The sequence below is a fragment of the Schistocerca nitens genome, unplaced genomic scaffold, assembly GCF_023898315.1.
Source record: "Schistocerca nitens isolate TAMUIC-IGC-003100 unplaced genomic scaffold, iqSchNite1.1 HiC_scaffold_380, whole genome shotgun sequence".
NCBI lineage: Eukaryota > Metazoa > Arthropoda > Insecta > Orthoptera > Acrididae > Schistocerca > Schistocerca nitens.
The window spans coordinates 1,084,244-1,102,254 of NW_026045914.1; the positions used below are offsets into that span (position 1 = coordinate 1,084,244).

At 43.0% G+C, this 18,011-nt stretch overlaps 1 protein-coding gene across 1 annotated transcript in view; it reads left to right on the forward strand.

The window, feature by feature from the left end:
- Window positions 1–16,375, forward strand: part of LOC126230332 (carbonic anhydrase 1-like) — a 67,195-nt gene extending 50,820 nt beyond the window's left edge. The window contains exons 7-8 of the mRNA XM_049942390.1: window positions 5,892–6,122; window positions 14,575–16,375. Coding sequence (XP_049798347.1) covers window positions 5,892–6,122; window positions 14,575–14,823 — 480 coding nt within the window. The 3' untranslated portion in view covers window positions 14,824–16,375. The remainder of the gene's footprint in view (window positions 1–5,891; window positions 6,123–14,574) is intronic.
- Window positions 16,376–18,011: the final 1,636 nt, after the last annotated feature.

The window sequence follows — 18,011 nt, forward strand, 5'->3', positions numbered from 1 at the left end:
CAAGGCATCACAGATATTTAATAATATTTTCACAATGCGGGGCGACAGTCGTAGTGTAATTCTGCCAAGTCAGTACCACCATTAGACTGTTGTTTATTTACAATGCTACATTTACACTTACACAATCATGATTTCGGCTTCAAAGTGCCATTATCAAATGTTTTCTGAAAGCAAGTTAGACAATAACAGTAAGGTAAATAACACGTGATATAGCCGTAAAACAATGCATATTTGTAATGCTTCCTTACAAGTATTATAAATTACCTGGGATGGCATACTGTCGTATTAAAATACGCTATTAGAAACATTGTCTAAGAGACGATATTTCTGGCATAGCCTACTGCTTGGTTCCATTACTGTGTGCACTATCTTTACTGAATGACAGTTGGCTATGTGTCAAATTGTCTTGGTCAAAAAAATTCCTGTTACAAGCACGCAACCTTTCTTAGTCTTTGGAGTCAGTGTCCGGTAGGATAGGAAAGGTTAGGAGCAATTTATTTTCTTTGGTAGTTGTTACATCTTTGCGGTACCTGTTTATCTTAGTAAACGATGAAGTTGCCTGCTCATAAACATAAACAGTAACAAATCTCTCGATGATATTCACTGCATCATAAATATAGAAGTCCAGCTAGTCATTGACGTTGTTTAAAGTATATTTTAGTAGGTAAATATACAGATTTATACGTGAAATTAACACATAGCCAATTCTAAGTTGTGTAATTTTGCCTCAATTCAGAATTAATACAATACAGAGCAATTACTTATTCTACTCACTCTTTAATTAACCAATGAAGTTTGAAGCGATATTTATGATGTACGTATCATCAGGCATTGAAATCCTGTTATATGTGTTGGAACATTACTTAGGAATACGTGCAAATAATACAGGTATATGAAACAGGTCATGTACATAAAAGCATTTAAGCAAATAAAGGTATAAAAAGATTTTATGTTAAACAGCACATTTAAATTTAACGTAATATAAAAGTAGGGATATGCATCAGCATTACAAATATGGATTGTTATAGGTTATATCACTTGTTATGTATTTCACTGTTATTGTCTAACCTGCTTTCAGAAAACACTTGATAATGGCACTTTGAAGCCGAAATCATGATTGTGTAAGTGTAAATGTAACACTGTAAATAAACAGCAGTCTAATGGCGGTAATTACTTTAAAGAAACATCACAGATATCCTCAATAATTTCCATGTCTGGTGTGATTGGTGGCCAGTGGTAGTGTTTAAACTTAAAAGAGGGTTCCTAGAGCCACTCTGTAGCAATTCTGGACGTGTGGCGTGTCGCATAATCCTGATGGAATTGCCAAGTTCGTCGGAATGCACAATGGACATGAATGGATGCAGGTGATAGGACAGGATGCTTATGTACGTGTCACCTGTCAGAGTCTTATCTAGAGTCCCATATCATTCCAACTGCACACGCCCCACATCATTACGGAGCCTCCACCAGCTTCAACAATCCCCTGCTGACATGCAGAGTCCATGGATTCATGAGGTTGTCTCCATACCTGAACACACCCATCCGCTCGCTATAATTTGAAACGAAGCGTCCAACCAGGCAACATATTTCCAGTCACCAACAGTCCAATGTCGGCGTTGACGGGTCCAGGCGAGGCGTAAAGCTTTGTGTCGGGCTGTCATCAAGTGTACATGAGTCGGCCTTCTGCTCCGGACGCCCATATCAATGATGTTTCATTGAATGTTAGCACGCTGAGACTTGTTGATGTTCCAGCACTGAAATCTGCAGCAGTTTGCGGAAGGTTTGCACTTCTGTCACGTTGAACGATTCTCTTCAGTCGTCATTGGTTCCATTCTTGCAGGGTCTTTTTCCAGCCGCAGCGATGTCGGAGATCTGATGTTTTAGCTGATTCCTGATACTCACGGTACACTCGTGAAATGATCGTACGGGAAAATCCCCACTTATCGCTACCTCGTAGTTGCTGTGTCCCATCGCTCGCGGGGCTACTATAACACCACTTTAAAATTCATTTAAATTTTGATAACCCGCCATTGTAGCAGCAGTAACCGATCTAACAAGTGTGCCAGACACTTGTCTTATACAGGCGTTGCCGACCGCAGCGCCGTATTCTGCCTATTTGCGTACCTTTGGTTCAAATGGTTCAAATGGTTCTGAGCACTATGGGACTTAACATCAACTACTTAAACCTAACTAACCTAAGGACATCACACAACACCCAGCCATCACTAGGCAGAGAAAATCCCTGACCCCGCCGGGAATCGAACCCGGCAACCCGGGCGTGGGAAGCGAGAACGCTACCGCACGACCACGAGCTGCGGGCTGCATACCTTTGTATTTGAATGCGGATGGCTATACCAGTTTCTTTGGCGCTTCAGTGTATAGTTATACTAAGTCGTGGTGAGCCACACCACACCATAGTGTCACTAAACACTTAATCAGGTCGTGGAGCAGCTGCGTTCTCGAAGATCTCGAGGAGAACTTACCTTCCGTGTTCTGAAAGTCACTCATTAATGCAAAGAGCGGCTTACCTCTGAGTGTTAGTTACTACAAATATTCATAGTTTTATTCTTGACTGTAATTTTCAGCAACTGATGACTGACAAATTTATCCCGAAAAAAGAAAAAAAAGAAAAAGGTAACAAGTATTCAGTTTAGTTACTTTCAGATAATGCATTTTTGCAAGGCCTTATCGTTGTACACATCTATTACACTACGGAACTATTATTTAATTTAAGTGAATTTATGAATGGTATGAATTTGGAATAAAGGTATAACATTTTATTAACCTTGCAGTTGTTATTGTGCCTCAGAAATACAGACGTTTTACACAGACCGCACTGGTTAATTTTAGATGACACACGTATTGCCTGCTGCCACAGCCAAAAGAAGAACAGTTGTGCAACATACATTTGAAAATAATGTAAGAAGCAGAATCTGTTTGGGGAATGAAAACACGACTTACTAAACCCGATCGCGAAATACTTGCAGTTCAGGAACAGAATGGGAATGTCGCACTGAATCGCATTCGCGAGAGGCACTCTGCCGCAAATTCAGCAATTGAGCTGGACAAATCTTCAGAAACCGAATTGGCTCGTCCCGCATTCGGTTAAGCAAAAGTGTTACCTTTTATCCAGAATAGTTACGTTAGTGGAGATTTATTTCAATAAAATATCTGACACATACAAACCATTGCTGCTTGCACGTACATGTAGCTCTGTCTCTCTCTCTCTCTCTCTCTTCCTCAGCACGTATAAATGCAACCAGTTTCAGTAGCACACGATTTCACACCATAACGTCATAAAGTTGTTCTCTCCTGCAGGTACGAACAGAATAGAAAGTAGCGATAGCTTTGTTCTCCTTAGAAACTTGCGAAGCATGCCCACCGTCTGTCCGCCTTCATACCCTCTTGGCTTAGACAGCAGATATATTAGTGGAGCAGTAGTTGATCAGTGGGCTCAGAGTTAAGGGCCCAAAGCACAGACGTACTAAAAGTAACTACACGACGCACTGGCGCTAGTGTAGCTCTACCATATTGAAGGCGCCATTTGCAGGGCGATGCTTCCTGCACTCGACGTCCATAACGACTCTGGGAGCCTACTGTTAGGAAAAAGTGTGAAAATGAAGTCGCTAGCTCAAGTCATGTTGGAGATTGCAATCACTGAGGTACTAATAATTCGAAGGAAAATACGATAAAATTGTGGAAAGGAAGGTAGATAAAATTATGACATACAAAAATGAATTAAAGACTGAAAAATAATCTCAAACGACAGACGTGTTGTGAGTGCCACGAAATATGAAACAAGAACCGAAACTGCAAAACTTAATGAATGATACAATAGTCTCACTGTCTGAGACTTCAGAAGTTTCACGCAACAATCCTGAATCGGTAATTTGATGCATTTTCGCCCCTACTTGTAAGAATGAGCCCTACATTCTTCAGTATATATTAACTGCTTCCCGTCTTTCGATGGAGATATAATACAGAAAACTGGCAAATTTCATTCATTTAAGACAGACTCAGCGGGGATTGTTAAGTAAACAGCCTTTCATTTTGTTTAGTGCTTTTCCTTTCGTTTTCTCTCATACCCTTTAAATAATACCCCAGTATTCATATTCGTCCCTGCAAATGGCAGTCTTCAATTCGGGAAGAGTTTCCTCGTTTCTCCGCTATGGTGTGCTGGCGGCTTAAGTAAAGGTTGCTAGCAGATAATCGATACGAAATAAACTGACTTATGAAAGCTGGCAAATATATAAATATAACACGCAACTTTCCGTACATTTAGAAACAGCTTTTGGCTAGATAAAATACAGACAAAATAGGATGATTTATTTAAGAGAAAGAGCTTAACAAACTGAGCAAGTCAATAACGTGTTGGCCAACTTCTGGTCGCGAGCAATTATTCCGCTTGGCACTGATTGACGGATTTGCTCGATGTCCCCCAGAGAAATATTGGGCCAAATTCTGCACAGTTTGCTAGTTGGATTGTAAAAATCCTGAGCTGATTGGAGGGCCCACCCCCTAATACTCCTAACCTTCTCAATTGGAAGGAGATCCGGCTACCTTTTTGGCCAACGTACAGTTCGGTAAGCATAAAGACAAGTAGCAGAAATACTCGCCGTGTGCGGGCGGGTGCCGCATTGATGAAATGTAAGACCAGGGTGTCTTGCCGTGAAGGGCAATAAAACGGGCTGTGTGAGATAGTCGAATTACCGCTGTGATGTAAGGGTGCCGCGGCTTACAACCAGACATGGAATGGGACCCCAGACCATTACCTCTGGTGGTCGGGCCGGATGGTGGGTGACGTCACATTGTTATCCCGCCGCTGTCCAGGTCGTACAAGATACGGCTTCGCTGGTCAGCGGTGCTCAATTCGGAGTGAGACTCACGACCGAAGACACTTATGCTCCGGTCAATGAGATTACAAGTCTGGAGACGCCCTGGACTGCCGTAGGATACCATTGTGATTGTCACCCGCCATATGGTCCGACAACCAGGAAGGTTGGTCTGGGGTGCCTCTTCTTTTCACAGCAGGACCCCTCTGTTTGTCATCAGTGGCACCCTTACAGCACAGAGGTTCGTCGACAAAATATTCTGTGCCTCGTTTTGTTGCCATTCATGGCAAGCTACCCTGGGCTTACATTTCAGCAAGATAACACTCCCCCCCGCCCCCCCCCCGTTCCTCCCCAACCACCGCCCACCACCCCACCCCTCCCTGAACATCAGGAGCGTTCTACTGCTTGTGTTTGTGCTTCCAAACTTTGGCAAACAAAGTCGCCGTATCTCTCCCCAGTTCAGAACGTCTGTAGCGTTATGGGTAGGGACGTCTAGCCATCTCGGGGTTTTGACGATCTAACACGCCAATTGAACTGAATTTGGTTCGGTATCCCTCAGGAGGAAATCCATCCACTCAGTCAAGCAATCCCAAGCCGAATAATTACTTTCATATGAGTCCGAGGTGGCCTAAAGCGTTATCGACTTGATCAATTCGTGGAGCTCTTTCTCTTGAATAAATCGTCGAATTTTTCTGAAGCTGTAATAATTTTTTTGTCTTTACAACTACAACACATTCAACGAATTTGATCCCATTCGGATAATTCCTTCGTGGTACGGTCCTTTTCCTCTTTTTCATAGAACGTATACGCATTTTTAGTAACTGCAAAGACGGATTCGAAATACCTAAAGTAGTAACACAGCAATTACGGACACCATGACCGCATTAATGAAGAATATTGTGCTTTATTCTTGCGCCATTTTGTTACAGGGACAGGAAGACGAAAATCAGTATCTCCAGAGATTTGTGTACGTAACTTATGTATCACGTTGTTACACGAGCAAGAACAGGAAAATCAGTATTCCCTGTACATATTGCATTGTGTGCTACGTTGTTGCAGCTACAAGATGAAGACAACCCGTCGCTGGCTCCGATCGTGCGAGCCCTGCCCCAAGTTGTGAATGCTGGAGAGACCACAGAGCCGGAAGAGGATCTCACCTACGACGAGATCTTCTCCGGCTACCCCGTCGACGACTACTACTATTACAACGGCAGCTTCACCACTCCGCCCTGCACAGAGACCGTCATGTGGTTCGTCTTTCCCCCTCTGAATGGCGTCTCCGAATCGCAGGTAACACTGGTCATTCAGCGCTCTAGCATTACTGATTCAAATGAGACCTGTTTGGTTTTTGTTGCTGCTCCGCTATCAGATTTCGCCGTACACTGGACATTATTACACGCGGGAACGAGCGACATAACACGGTAGTTGAGATGTGATCTGCTTCTGCAGTCGCTGGTCTCATTGTGCCAGTAACCAGCGAAGCGAGAAGCGCCAATTGATACGGATGAACAGACCACAGAGATCTGAACGCTCGTTTTGAGGGTCCTTCCGATTGCGACTCCATCCCAAAAACTACACCTCTGGCTCGGCACGCACAAAACCAGGAGACGTCTTAAGGAGAGACTCTACCCAATAATTTAACTTTCCTTCAACTTTGCCAATTTGAACCGCTGTTTAAAATCGTGTATATCATATAATGTAGCAGTTCCCAAGGTTAGAAGTCCAGGCTTCATTGGTTTTTTTAGTTCCCAATTTTTAATGTGACTTTCAATGGTTTGTTTGACAGTCAAATTTTTGTATTCAGTCTTCAATTTGTACATTTTAGTTTCTTTAGGTACATTCACCACACATTGTTCAGCACTTCTATGCATTCATCTTACGAGAAAAAATTCAGCATTTTTCCTAAATTACAAACTTAAATTTTCTTTAATTATCAGTCCGTAAATGTGATAATGAAACTGGCAAACTATACTGTCGCTAATACTAATGCATAGAAGCATACAAATACCTCAAGACCACTTCCTACAAAAATATCGTTGAGATTGGTTAATATTTATGTTTAAAATGTTGGCACTGAATGTAGGAAAGCAAACTTATGGGACAATGGATTCTAAATTTTCCGAAAACATGAATGCTAGTAGAAGACACATGTTGTTGTTGTTGTTGTGGTCTTCAGTCCTGAAACTGGTTTGATGCAGCTCTCCATGCTACTCTATCCTGTGCAAGCTTCTTCATCTCCCAGTACCTACTGCAACCTACATCCTTCTGAATCTGCATAGTGTATTCATCTCTTTGTCTCCCTCTAGGATTTTTACCCTCCACGCTGTCCTCCAATACTAATTGGTGATCCCTCGATGTCTCGGAACACGTGCTACCAACCGATCCCTTCTTCTAGTCAAGTTGTGCCACAAGCTCCTCTTCTCCCCAATTCTATTCAATACCTCCTCATTAGTTATGTGATCTCCCATCTAATCTTCAGCATTCTTCTGTAGCACCACATTTCGAAAGCTTCTATTCTCTTCTTGTCTAAACTATTTATCGCCCACGTTTCACTTCCATACAAGGCTACACTCCATACAAATACTTTCAGAAACGACTTCCTGACATTTAAATTATGCTCGATGTTAAAAAATTTTTCTTCTTCAGAAACGATTTCCTTGCAATTGCCAGTCTACATTTTATATCCTCTCTACTTCGACCACCATCAGTTATTTTGCTCTCCAAATAGCAAAACTCCTTTACTACTTTGTCTGATTTCGTAATCTAATTCCCTCAGCATCACCCGACTTAATTCGACTTCATTCCATTATCCTCGTTTTGCTTTTGTTGATGTTCATCTTATACCCTGATTTCAAGACACTTCATACCCATTACAATTCACCAGCACCACACGTTTTCCCTTCCTGCTCACGTAAGGCTTCTTCTTGTTGTAATTCCAAGACCAAGGTAGACTTTTTCTCGTATCCTTTCTTCTACATGCAGCATATTGAGGACTGCTTGTTCAGTCGATCTTTAGATGAGATCTTCTTCTGGGAAGTGATAAAGTGCATATTGAACTGAGAAACAGTTTTAAGACCCAAGATGACACTGTACAAACTTGCATTTCGATTTTGTGTCTTGCCAGGAGTGCATCTTGCCAGTAGTGCATCAGACGCAAGTCTCTGATAGACAGGTACTGTCTTGGCCACTTTGGTAGCTGCCACTGTGGCATGGAACTTTCGCGCAGTTCATATTTCAAATATTTCTTAGACGTACATGCAATTCCAATAAATCCAAGCAATTTTGGGATGTAATAGTAAACACTCCAAATAAGTGAAATAGCCATTAAAATTGCTTTGAAAAAAAACTGAAATTTCATGGTGGAGCCTTCATTTAAGCGATGGGCCCATGTTGTTGAAATCGAGTTTTCCAGAAACAGTGTTGCATCAGGCCCGCTGTAGATACAAGGTTGCTAACTTCCACTTTTGCTACCTCATAACCCAGCAGTTTCCAGGCTTGTCAACAGTATTCAAACAGGTAATCACCACTCTAGCAAGGAGAAATAACAACGTTCAGCCCCGCTCACACCAAACGCCGTGAAAGCGACAATCGTTGATGTTGTTTACATCAAAAGTGTCATGCAACCTTCCATCGCGGGGACAGTGGAGGGAGACATGCACGCTTCAGATAGTTCCGGGATGGTCTCGGAAATGTGTCATGTGGGACTGGTCGCTGTCCCCAGCTCAGAAGAAGGTGGATAAGGAGATCCTGGCCCATAAAACACCATTTTTTATATTATGGTGTAGTACTGTATTGAGGCCGAATAGGTCTCTTCAAAAAAGTCATACAATCGGTGAAATATGACTTTGTTACTCAAATTGATCACTTGACGCTATTCGAATTTATTTCCATCATCAGATATCCAATTACACAGAATGTCGCAGGATACGACAGGCTTTGGTGGTCTCTATATGGAACTTAACATGACCGACATGAGCACTGTGCCACCTTTTATTGCAATTACATGTAGTAATTCTTGTATCCTGTGACCCTCTGTGCACTAGGATATGTGATGATGGAAATAAATCCGAAACGTGTCAAGTGAGCTATATGAGTGATAAAGTCATTTATCAATAGCTGTATGCCTTTTTTGAAGCTCCAATGCATTGTTGTTGTTGTGGTCTTGAGTCCAAAGGCTGGCGTGATGCAGCTCTCCATGCTACTATATCCTGTGCAGGCGTCTTCGAGTAATTACTGCAACCTGCGTCCTTCTGAATCTGCTTACTGTATTCATCTCCTGGTCTCCCTCTACGATTTTCATTTCCCACGCTTCCGTCAGTACTAAACTGGTGACCCTTGATGCCTCAGAATGTGTACTACCAATCGATGCCTTCTTCTACTCAGGCTGTACCACAAATTTCTCTTCTCCCCAATTTTGTTCAGTACCTCCTCATCATACGAATGCATTGTTTCGTGGCGATATTTACTGATAAAATTTCTCGGGCTTCCAGCGGAATTCTCCTCACCATTGACAATGGCCGCGGAGAAATTGGCCGAGAGCTCGTGTATTTTAAACCACTGGACGCGGCTGGAAGCCCGAGAAAATTTTATCCCCTCCTCTTTAGTTACATGTGTAAGTAGACTGTTTAGGTTTTTTTATTGGTAACGCCACCTCTGTATGAAAAATCACTGGCTGTGCTGTGTGCAGTCTGTGGCTGCTTTGCATTGTTGTAATACTCGCCATTGTAGTGTTAGGCAGCTGGCTGTGAACAGCGCGTAGCGTTGCGCAGTTGGAGGTGAGCTGCCAGCAGTGGTGGATGTGGGGTGAGAAATGGCGGAGTTTTGAAATTTGTCATGAACTGCTATATATATTATGACTATTAAGGTAAATACATTGTTTGTTCTCTATTAAAATCTTTCATTTGCTAACTATGCCTATCAGTAGTTAGTGCCTTCAGTAGTTTGAATCTTTTATTTAGCTGGCAGTAGTGGCGCTCGCTTTATTGCAGTAGCTCGAGTAACCAAGATTTTTTTAAGTGATTTGTGAAACGTATGGGTTAATGTTAGTCAGGGCCATTCTTTTGTAGGGATTTTTGAAAGTCAGATTGCGTTGCGCTAAAAATATTTTGTACCAGTTTAAGCACAGTCTTGTATAATTGTTCATAAGGGGATGATTTACCCATTTAGTCTTCAGTATTCTTCTGCAGCACCACATCTCAAAAGCTTCTATTCTCTTACTGTCACACTTAAATCTATAGTCGATGTTAACAAACCTCTCTTGGTCAGGAACGCCTTTCTTGCCATTGCCATCTACTTTTTACAACCTCACTACTTCGACCATCATTAGTTATTTTGCTTCCCAAATAGCAAAACTCATTTCCTAATCTAATTCTCTCAGCATCACCCCGTTTAATTCGACTACATTCCATTATCCTCGTTTTGCTTTTGTTGATGTTCATCTTATATCCTCCCTTCAAGACACTGCCCAATCCGTACACCTGCTCTTCCAATGCACGAAATTTCGTGTTCCAACTATATATATATTGCTGACAGCTCCAGATGAATGGTGGGGGGAGGGGAGGGGAAAGAAGAGGGAAGAGGGGCCAGGGAGAAGAAGGTTTTAAGAGTGGCATGCGAGGAACACAGTTGTCATATTTAATCTGAAAATGTCACAGAACAACAGTCTATTGGAACAAATTTACATCTCTGGTAATCTGACAGATAATGTTACATATGCATCTAGTTACGCTCGTACCCTATTATCCTCTGTGCACTTGAATATCTGTTGTTGTGAATGGAAATAGACTTTATCTTAGACTATTTAGCGTCATCTCTTTTGGAATTTTTCTTTTATTCATCCTCAATGTCATCATAAGAGCTAGGATCCTACTCAAGAGTTGTTCTGCCAATGGTACGCCTATAAAATAATTATCTATAGTAACATTTCCGGCTGCACCAGTAATATTGCTTCGAAGGTTCTTCACTGTGGTAAGGCCTAAATTTTGCAGAGGTGACTCGTCTGGTTGTCCTCCTTCATATACAGTCCCATCAATGGTACAACTTTCCACGCTCATTTGACATATTATATTGTACAAATCCACAACAGCTCGTAAATGGAACTAGTTGTCTTCCGACTGTAAAATTAATTTTGAGTCTCATTTCATTCCTGCACTGTCCCATAAATAATTCCCATTCATACAATACAGCAGCAAGCTTATCGGTTTGTAACTTAGCATCTCTTGTACCTACGAAAACTAATGAATCCTCTTATTGCCTCTAACCGACTCATGGACATGGTAACCCTATATGACGAATTGCAAAACTTTCTCAAAAAAGTTCCCTTACCTTCTCAACTACGACACAAAATTCCCCAGAAGGATTACACTTCTTCTCTAGTTAAGTCATACCAGTTTATCATTTTGGTACACACACTATTCTTGCCTCTAAGTTTGTGCAGTTCACAATTTCATCCACAGTTACTAAAGGGTCCTAAATATCTTTGAGCGTGTGAGTGTGTGAGCGATTATACCCTTCGCTGGTCCGGGTATAAATTTCACTAGATTGCGTGCAGACATTTTATGTTGCACTAGAGGGCTTTTACTCCGTTTGGAACAACAAGTATGTTGGTAGTTTCACCGATTATTTGTCTAAAGGCACTATTATGTTCATCCCCATCTCCATCACCTCCACCACCACCACTATTTTGCTCTTCATCTAAAGAGTTGCATGCCGCTGCCTTACAAAGAACTTCACGGATCTCATCCGAAGCAGTACTTACATCTGGAAGGAAATCGTCATCCTTAGCTCTCCACCGAGTAACAACTGATTTAAGATTTGGGCTTCAAAAACATATGCTGTCTTCTGTCCTGCTTGGTTTTTTAGATGTAGATTCAGTCATTCTATCTGAATAAGAATAATATGAATAAATAATGCCTCTTCTCCTATGGACTGCAGGAATATAACTGCTGTTGATGTTATTGTTTCGTGTTTCAAATGAGTGAGTATCGAATGTCAATCACGTACAACATTTCTATACTGCTTCACACACTGGAAACTACCTAGCTCAATATTTTGCTCTCTTACACAACAGAGTAGTAAGCTGTCTGACAGTTAATTAAGCTGCAAGTTATAACAATGTTTTTTCTGCAGTCACAAAAATGAGTATGTGCTCCAATAAAATATTCTCTGAATTCCAACGAAATGTAATTGATTACAGCCCAATCTGATTTAACGACACCACAACGTGAACCAGTGGGTCCATCGGACACAGGTTATGTAAAAGTGTGTTATATGTGAGCTCACAAAATACACTGAGGTGACAAAGGTCATGGCGTACCTGCTAATGTAGTGTCAGATCTCCTTTGGCACAGCCCAGGCCGCATCTCGACGTGCTAAGGACTCAACAAGTCCCCAGCATAAATATAGCCATTCTGTCTCTACAGGGTGGAGAAACATTGTGTCGTGAAACTTTAACCCTGGGTAGCGGATGCCAGTAGGAATCAAAATTAGGTCTACAACGCATAATTTTTAAACTACGGAAACTTGGCATCAAGCGCCCTGATTAGCCGCGGGATTGTCCTGTTTCCCGATGCTCTGGACAACGCATGGCCGCAAATGCTCTGCCTGCCGGAGATCACGATGTATCCAAGGAGGACCGCACGCTCAATGGTAGCGCTCCAGCCTTCCACTCTAGGGGCCTGGGAGCGAATCTGCCCGGGTCCCGACACATCCATTGTAGTTCCATGATAAGACGTGCCGGGAACAAACCCGTCAACTCCTCTTTTACAAATTTTGTCCGCCCTGAAAAGGGCGTTTTGTGAAGCTAGAATAATGTTTACTTAAAGCAGGTGCTCGAACTGGCGACCCTCTGCCGCGACACAAGCTTGGTAACGTCAAACGGTGTTTTGCCGAACTCTTTCAGAGATTCCTGGCATTGAACTGATGTGATTGACACATGTTGGATGCGATCCATTAATTCCTCTTCGTTCCTTGGTGGTTCACGTCCGGGTGGGTGGACTAGAACCTTGAAGAATCGCCACAGGAAGAAGTCTGGTGGCGTGAGGTGCGTGATCATCCTACGAGCACCTCTGCCAACTAGCCGGCCGTTTAAGAGTTCAGTTAATATCTGCGCACAACACGACTGTTACGTGCGGGAGCACCATCATGCTGCAACCGCAAGCGTAGCCATATGTCCAGGGGAACATCTTCCAGCAGGCCAGGTAGAGTTTCTTGCAAAAAGTGAAGGTAATTTGCCCCGATAAGTCGAGGAGGTAGACGGACCGCTCCAATCAGACGGTCACGCACAACGCCTGCCCAGATGTTAAACGAAAATCGTTCCTGGTGTCCGTGAACGTATGTGACGTGATGTTTTCATCTTGCCGAGTAATGAACGTTTCGAGTGTTGTGAAGGCCATCTCGATGGAAGGTGCACTTGTCGGTAAACATCACAATGGCGCGGAAGTCGGATCTCGCGCAACACGTAGCAGAAACCACCGGCAAAACCTTAGCCTGTGTTGATAGTCCACCACAAGATTTAGGCCTCGGGCAGGGTGGAAATTGAGTAGATGTTGCCCGTCGTCCTTGAAAACCTCCCAGACTAACCAATGAGCTCTTGAATACTTGTCGTAGGTGCTTCCTCGTAGTGCTCGAGGTCTCTTCAAATGTAGCATGCCGTCGTGTTCGAGGTCTTCCAGCATCACCATGACATCCCGCTAACGAGCCTTTTTCGCCAAGTCGCCGGTGAATTGCTGTAAACGTTTACGGGTGTGGGTGGCGTCTTACTGGGTACCGTTCCTCATACAACCGTCGAGCTTCATGCGCATTACCGTCGGCTGGTCCATAAACAAAAACCATATCTCGTTGTTCTTCAAACGAATATACTGTTCCGCCATGCTTACTGTATGAGTAAATCACAGGTGACGTATTTGTGCTCCGAAACGAAACTTATGTGTGAATGCCTCTGGCTTGAGGCGGGGACTAACAGCAAGACTTATTCGACACGTGTGCGTATCACGTGGCGGCAGTGACAGAGCGAGGGACGTTTGTATGTGGGAACCGACAACAATCTCGCTGCCCCTCAACCGGCAAACGGCAATAGGGTGATCCCATGGACAATCGGAGCGCGTGGTGCCAAGTTTCCTTAGTTTAAAAAATGGTTCAAATGGCTCTGAGCACTATGGGACTCAACATCTGAGGTCATCAGTCCCCTAGAACTTAGAACTACTTAAACCTAACTAACCTAAGGACATCACACACATCCATGCCCGAGGCAGGATTCGAACCTGTGACCGTAGCAGTCCCGCGGTTCCGGACTGAAGCGCCTAGAACCACTCGTGACAATTGACTGATCCGCTAGTGCATTGCTCTTTTATACCTTGTGTACGTGACTCTACCGTCATCTGTATATGTGCATATCGCTATCCCGTGACTTCTGTCACATGAGTGTAAAAGTACCACTTAGAAATATTAAAACTAATTTCTAATAGTGTCTCGTGTTACTGAATGTTGGATGAGAGCATACCTGAGTGGGGGCTCAGTTTTATGTCTTTCGTACAGCAGTTGAAAGTTAAAGCTGTCTCTGGGTCCAGTGAACCAAGGGTGTGCAAACTTGGTTACATCATGCATTCTTCGAACCAGACGCACAATACGTGAAATTTCGTTTTGTATCTCCCTGGTGTTCCAAATTCAAGGACCAGCAGTGTAATTCGGGCACTTCGTGCTTAATAGTAAATGTAGTGAGAACCGTTGTCTTACGTGTCCACAGTTGGAGATGTTCCGGACTCTCCAGTCGACAAACGGCCCCTTGGTGAACAACTTCCGCACCACGCAGCCGCTCAACGGCCGCAAGGTGATCCGGAGCAACAAAAGTTCCAAGTGCCTCGGAGAGTGCGAGACGTGCAGCAAGTCATCGCGGCGTCGCGCCGGCACTCGTCACCAGGCAACAAAGGCTGGTCGCGATAGCAAGCACGGCGCCTCCAAGCATCACGGCGCAGCCCGTCGCCGACAGCACTAGTCGCCCGCCTTCGGTGCCTGCTGCACACAGCTGCTCCGGGATCCTCAGCATTACCAGCACGACCGTACTCACTAGACGCCAATCCCTACACTAAGAATAATATCTTGCATCTACAGGTAAACTTAAATAAAGTTCCACCAAATAATACACTACAAGTACAAAATCGAATCTACTGAAAACAATTAACTCTAAGAAAACAAAGTACGAAATACGTAAAGGAACGTTTTCATTCAGCGAAACAGCCTCGCGAACAGTTTAGAGAGGCAAATTTCGTGCAGCATTAAAGTCTTCCCCACTGTGCTACGAGAGCCTACTTCTCGGCCATACAAACCCCATTCGGTCGATGGGTCCGTATCAGAATACCTTGCTTCTCTCGTTTCGCATAGTACCAACGCCATTACTTGTTGCCCCCGAGACAGCCACCTCGGGGAAATCCTCCGAGTTCATAAAACCGACTCGCATATGTTGGACAGCAAAGAAAGAGCAGAACACAATCAGGCAAGAAGGGACGATGCGGGAATGGAACGATGATTCTTCAACATCCAGTGTTACTTCTTTTGTTGTCTGCGTTTGGGGCGTTTAAGCATCTATTCCATTTGCACTGTACCAACACTGAAATCTAAAACTGAAAAATAAATAAGTAAAACAATTGCTGAATCTGTGAGGGCGCATGGGGTTGCAGCTTCTGGGATTACAAAAGACCACGTGGAAATGGCTGTGTCGCCCAAATGGACATTTTACCGTTTGTGTGCCTGTTTCGCATATCGTTTCGACCTCCGTAAATGAAAACGATGTATTACATCACCAGTAACTTGTACTTTAGCACATCTTCCTGCACCTTTAATCCACAAACACACACTCTCCTGTTCACTAATTTTACGATGATTCCTTGTTCTGAGCGAAAAAGCCTGGTTAGATATGAAGTAGGAAATACCCAAGTCCCTATTATACACTTCTCCAACATGAAAAGTACGGAATGATATAACATCTCTTGCATTAAATGCTTCCAAACCAGTAACATTCTTGACTTGATTACCATCATAACGAGCAACAGCAACAGTAATCCAACCATTACCAGCTTGATGTCTCGCGAAATAGCCTCTCACGTTTATTTCGCGAGCAGTTTCGTATAGTGTAAAGGTGCCTTAAGACATTCGGAAATATAGATTGTATAAATCTGAGGAGCACACAAGGCAATTAATTTTATATTTTTCTATCGACCAGATTCCACAGCGCTAACAGCAGCTGTTATCACGTAACTAGATATCCTCCTTTTTTACGCTAAACTAGAATACAGTTACCGCTGCCAAAACAAAAATATTTGTCATTGGTTCACTCATAAAGACCTGCTGCAGAAGGACCAAATATGGATGCTTAATTATTTTGGAGCTTTGTGAAACGTCACATTCATTGCAGCTGCCTGTGGCAATGTATTAGAATGCTCATTTTTGTAATTTCCACAGAATATTTGGTGAAACTTTTTTATGACTTCCGTACCACACTCTCTTCGTATATCTGCACGTGTACAATAAAGAACTTTCGCATTCAAAAACTGCTATTTTTCACAAAACTTACCTCAACCCTTTTCCTTCTTTGAGGCTTTCTCAACTATCATCACTACTTTACATGTGAGACTCACTGGAAAATTTTTGACAAATAATTTATCGACAACACAAAATTACAAGGATATAAATGTCGGAAGCAAGCTAAAAGATACAGATTTGTGAGCCTCATAAATGTGCTAAGAACAACAGTAACGAAGTTTATTCATTGAAGAGCCAAAGAAACTGGTACACCTGCTTAATATCGTGTAGGGTCCCCGCAAGCATGCATAAGTGCCGCAACACGACATGACATGGACTATAAGGACGTCTGAAGTAGTGCTGTAGGGAACAGACACCACGAATCCTGCAGGGCTGTCCATAAATCCGTAAGAGTGCAGCGGCTGGAGATCTCTCTTGAACAGCACATTACAAGGCATCCTAGATATGCTCAATAATGTTCAAGTCTGGGGAGTTTGGTCGAAAGCGAAAGTGTTTAAACTCAAAAGAATGTTCGTGGAGCCACTCTGTAGCAATTCTCGACGTGTGGGGTGTCGCATTGTCCTGCTGGAATTGCCCAAGCCCGTTCGAATGGACATGAATGGATGCAGGTGATCAGACAAGTTGCTTACGTACGTGTCAACTGTCAGAATCCTATCAGGGGTCCCATATCACTCCAACTGCACACGCCCCACACCATTAACAGAACCTCCACCAGCTTAAACAGTCTTCTGCTGACAAGCAGGGTCCATGAATTCATGAGGTTGTCTCCATACCCATACACGTCCATCCGCTCCATACAACTTGAAACGAGACTCGTCCGACCAGACAACATGTTTCCAGTCACCAACAGACCAATATCAGTGTTAACGGGCCAAGGCTAGGCGTAAAGCTTTGTGTCGTGCAGTCATCAAGGTACACGAGTGAGCCTTCGGCTCTGAAAGCCCATATCGATGATGTTTCGTTGAATGGTTCTCACCATGACACTTGTTGATGGCCCAGTATTGAAATCTGGAGCAATTTTCGGAAGGGTTGCACTTCTGTCACGTTGAAAGGTTCTCTTCAGTCACGGTTTGTGCCGTTCTTGCAGAATCTTTTTGCGGCCGGAGCGATGTCGGGGATTTGATGTTTTACTGGATTCCTGATATTCACGGTACACCACATTCAAACTCACTCAACCTGCCATTGTAGAAGCGGTAACCGATCTAACAACAGCGCTAGACACTTGTTGTCTAAGATAGGCGTTGTCGCAGCACCGTTTTTCGCCTGTTTATTGAATACGCACACCTATACCAATTTCTTTGGCTCTTGAGTGTATTTCTGCATGATTTTGAGTGCTCTCACGACTTACAATCAAATAACTATTCTTTAAATTTTAACTTTTTTACATATTTTTTTTACTATTAACTAGTTAACACATGAATCGTCTACTGAACCAGACAGGAATGGCTATCATATGGGAACTGATGACAGGCTATTCCAAAGATTCTAACTTTTGGGTTAATCGTTTGTGGTATTACCGTAATGCTGCAAGGTTATTCTTTGCACTTTGCGGTACAGTTAGCGTAGAAATTAACTAAATTTTGAAACAGCTTGCCCATCTGATGTGCTAACCTATAATTAAATGTAACTAAGACTTCTAAATGG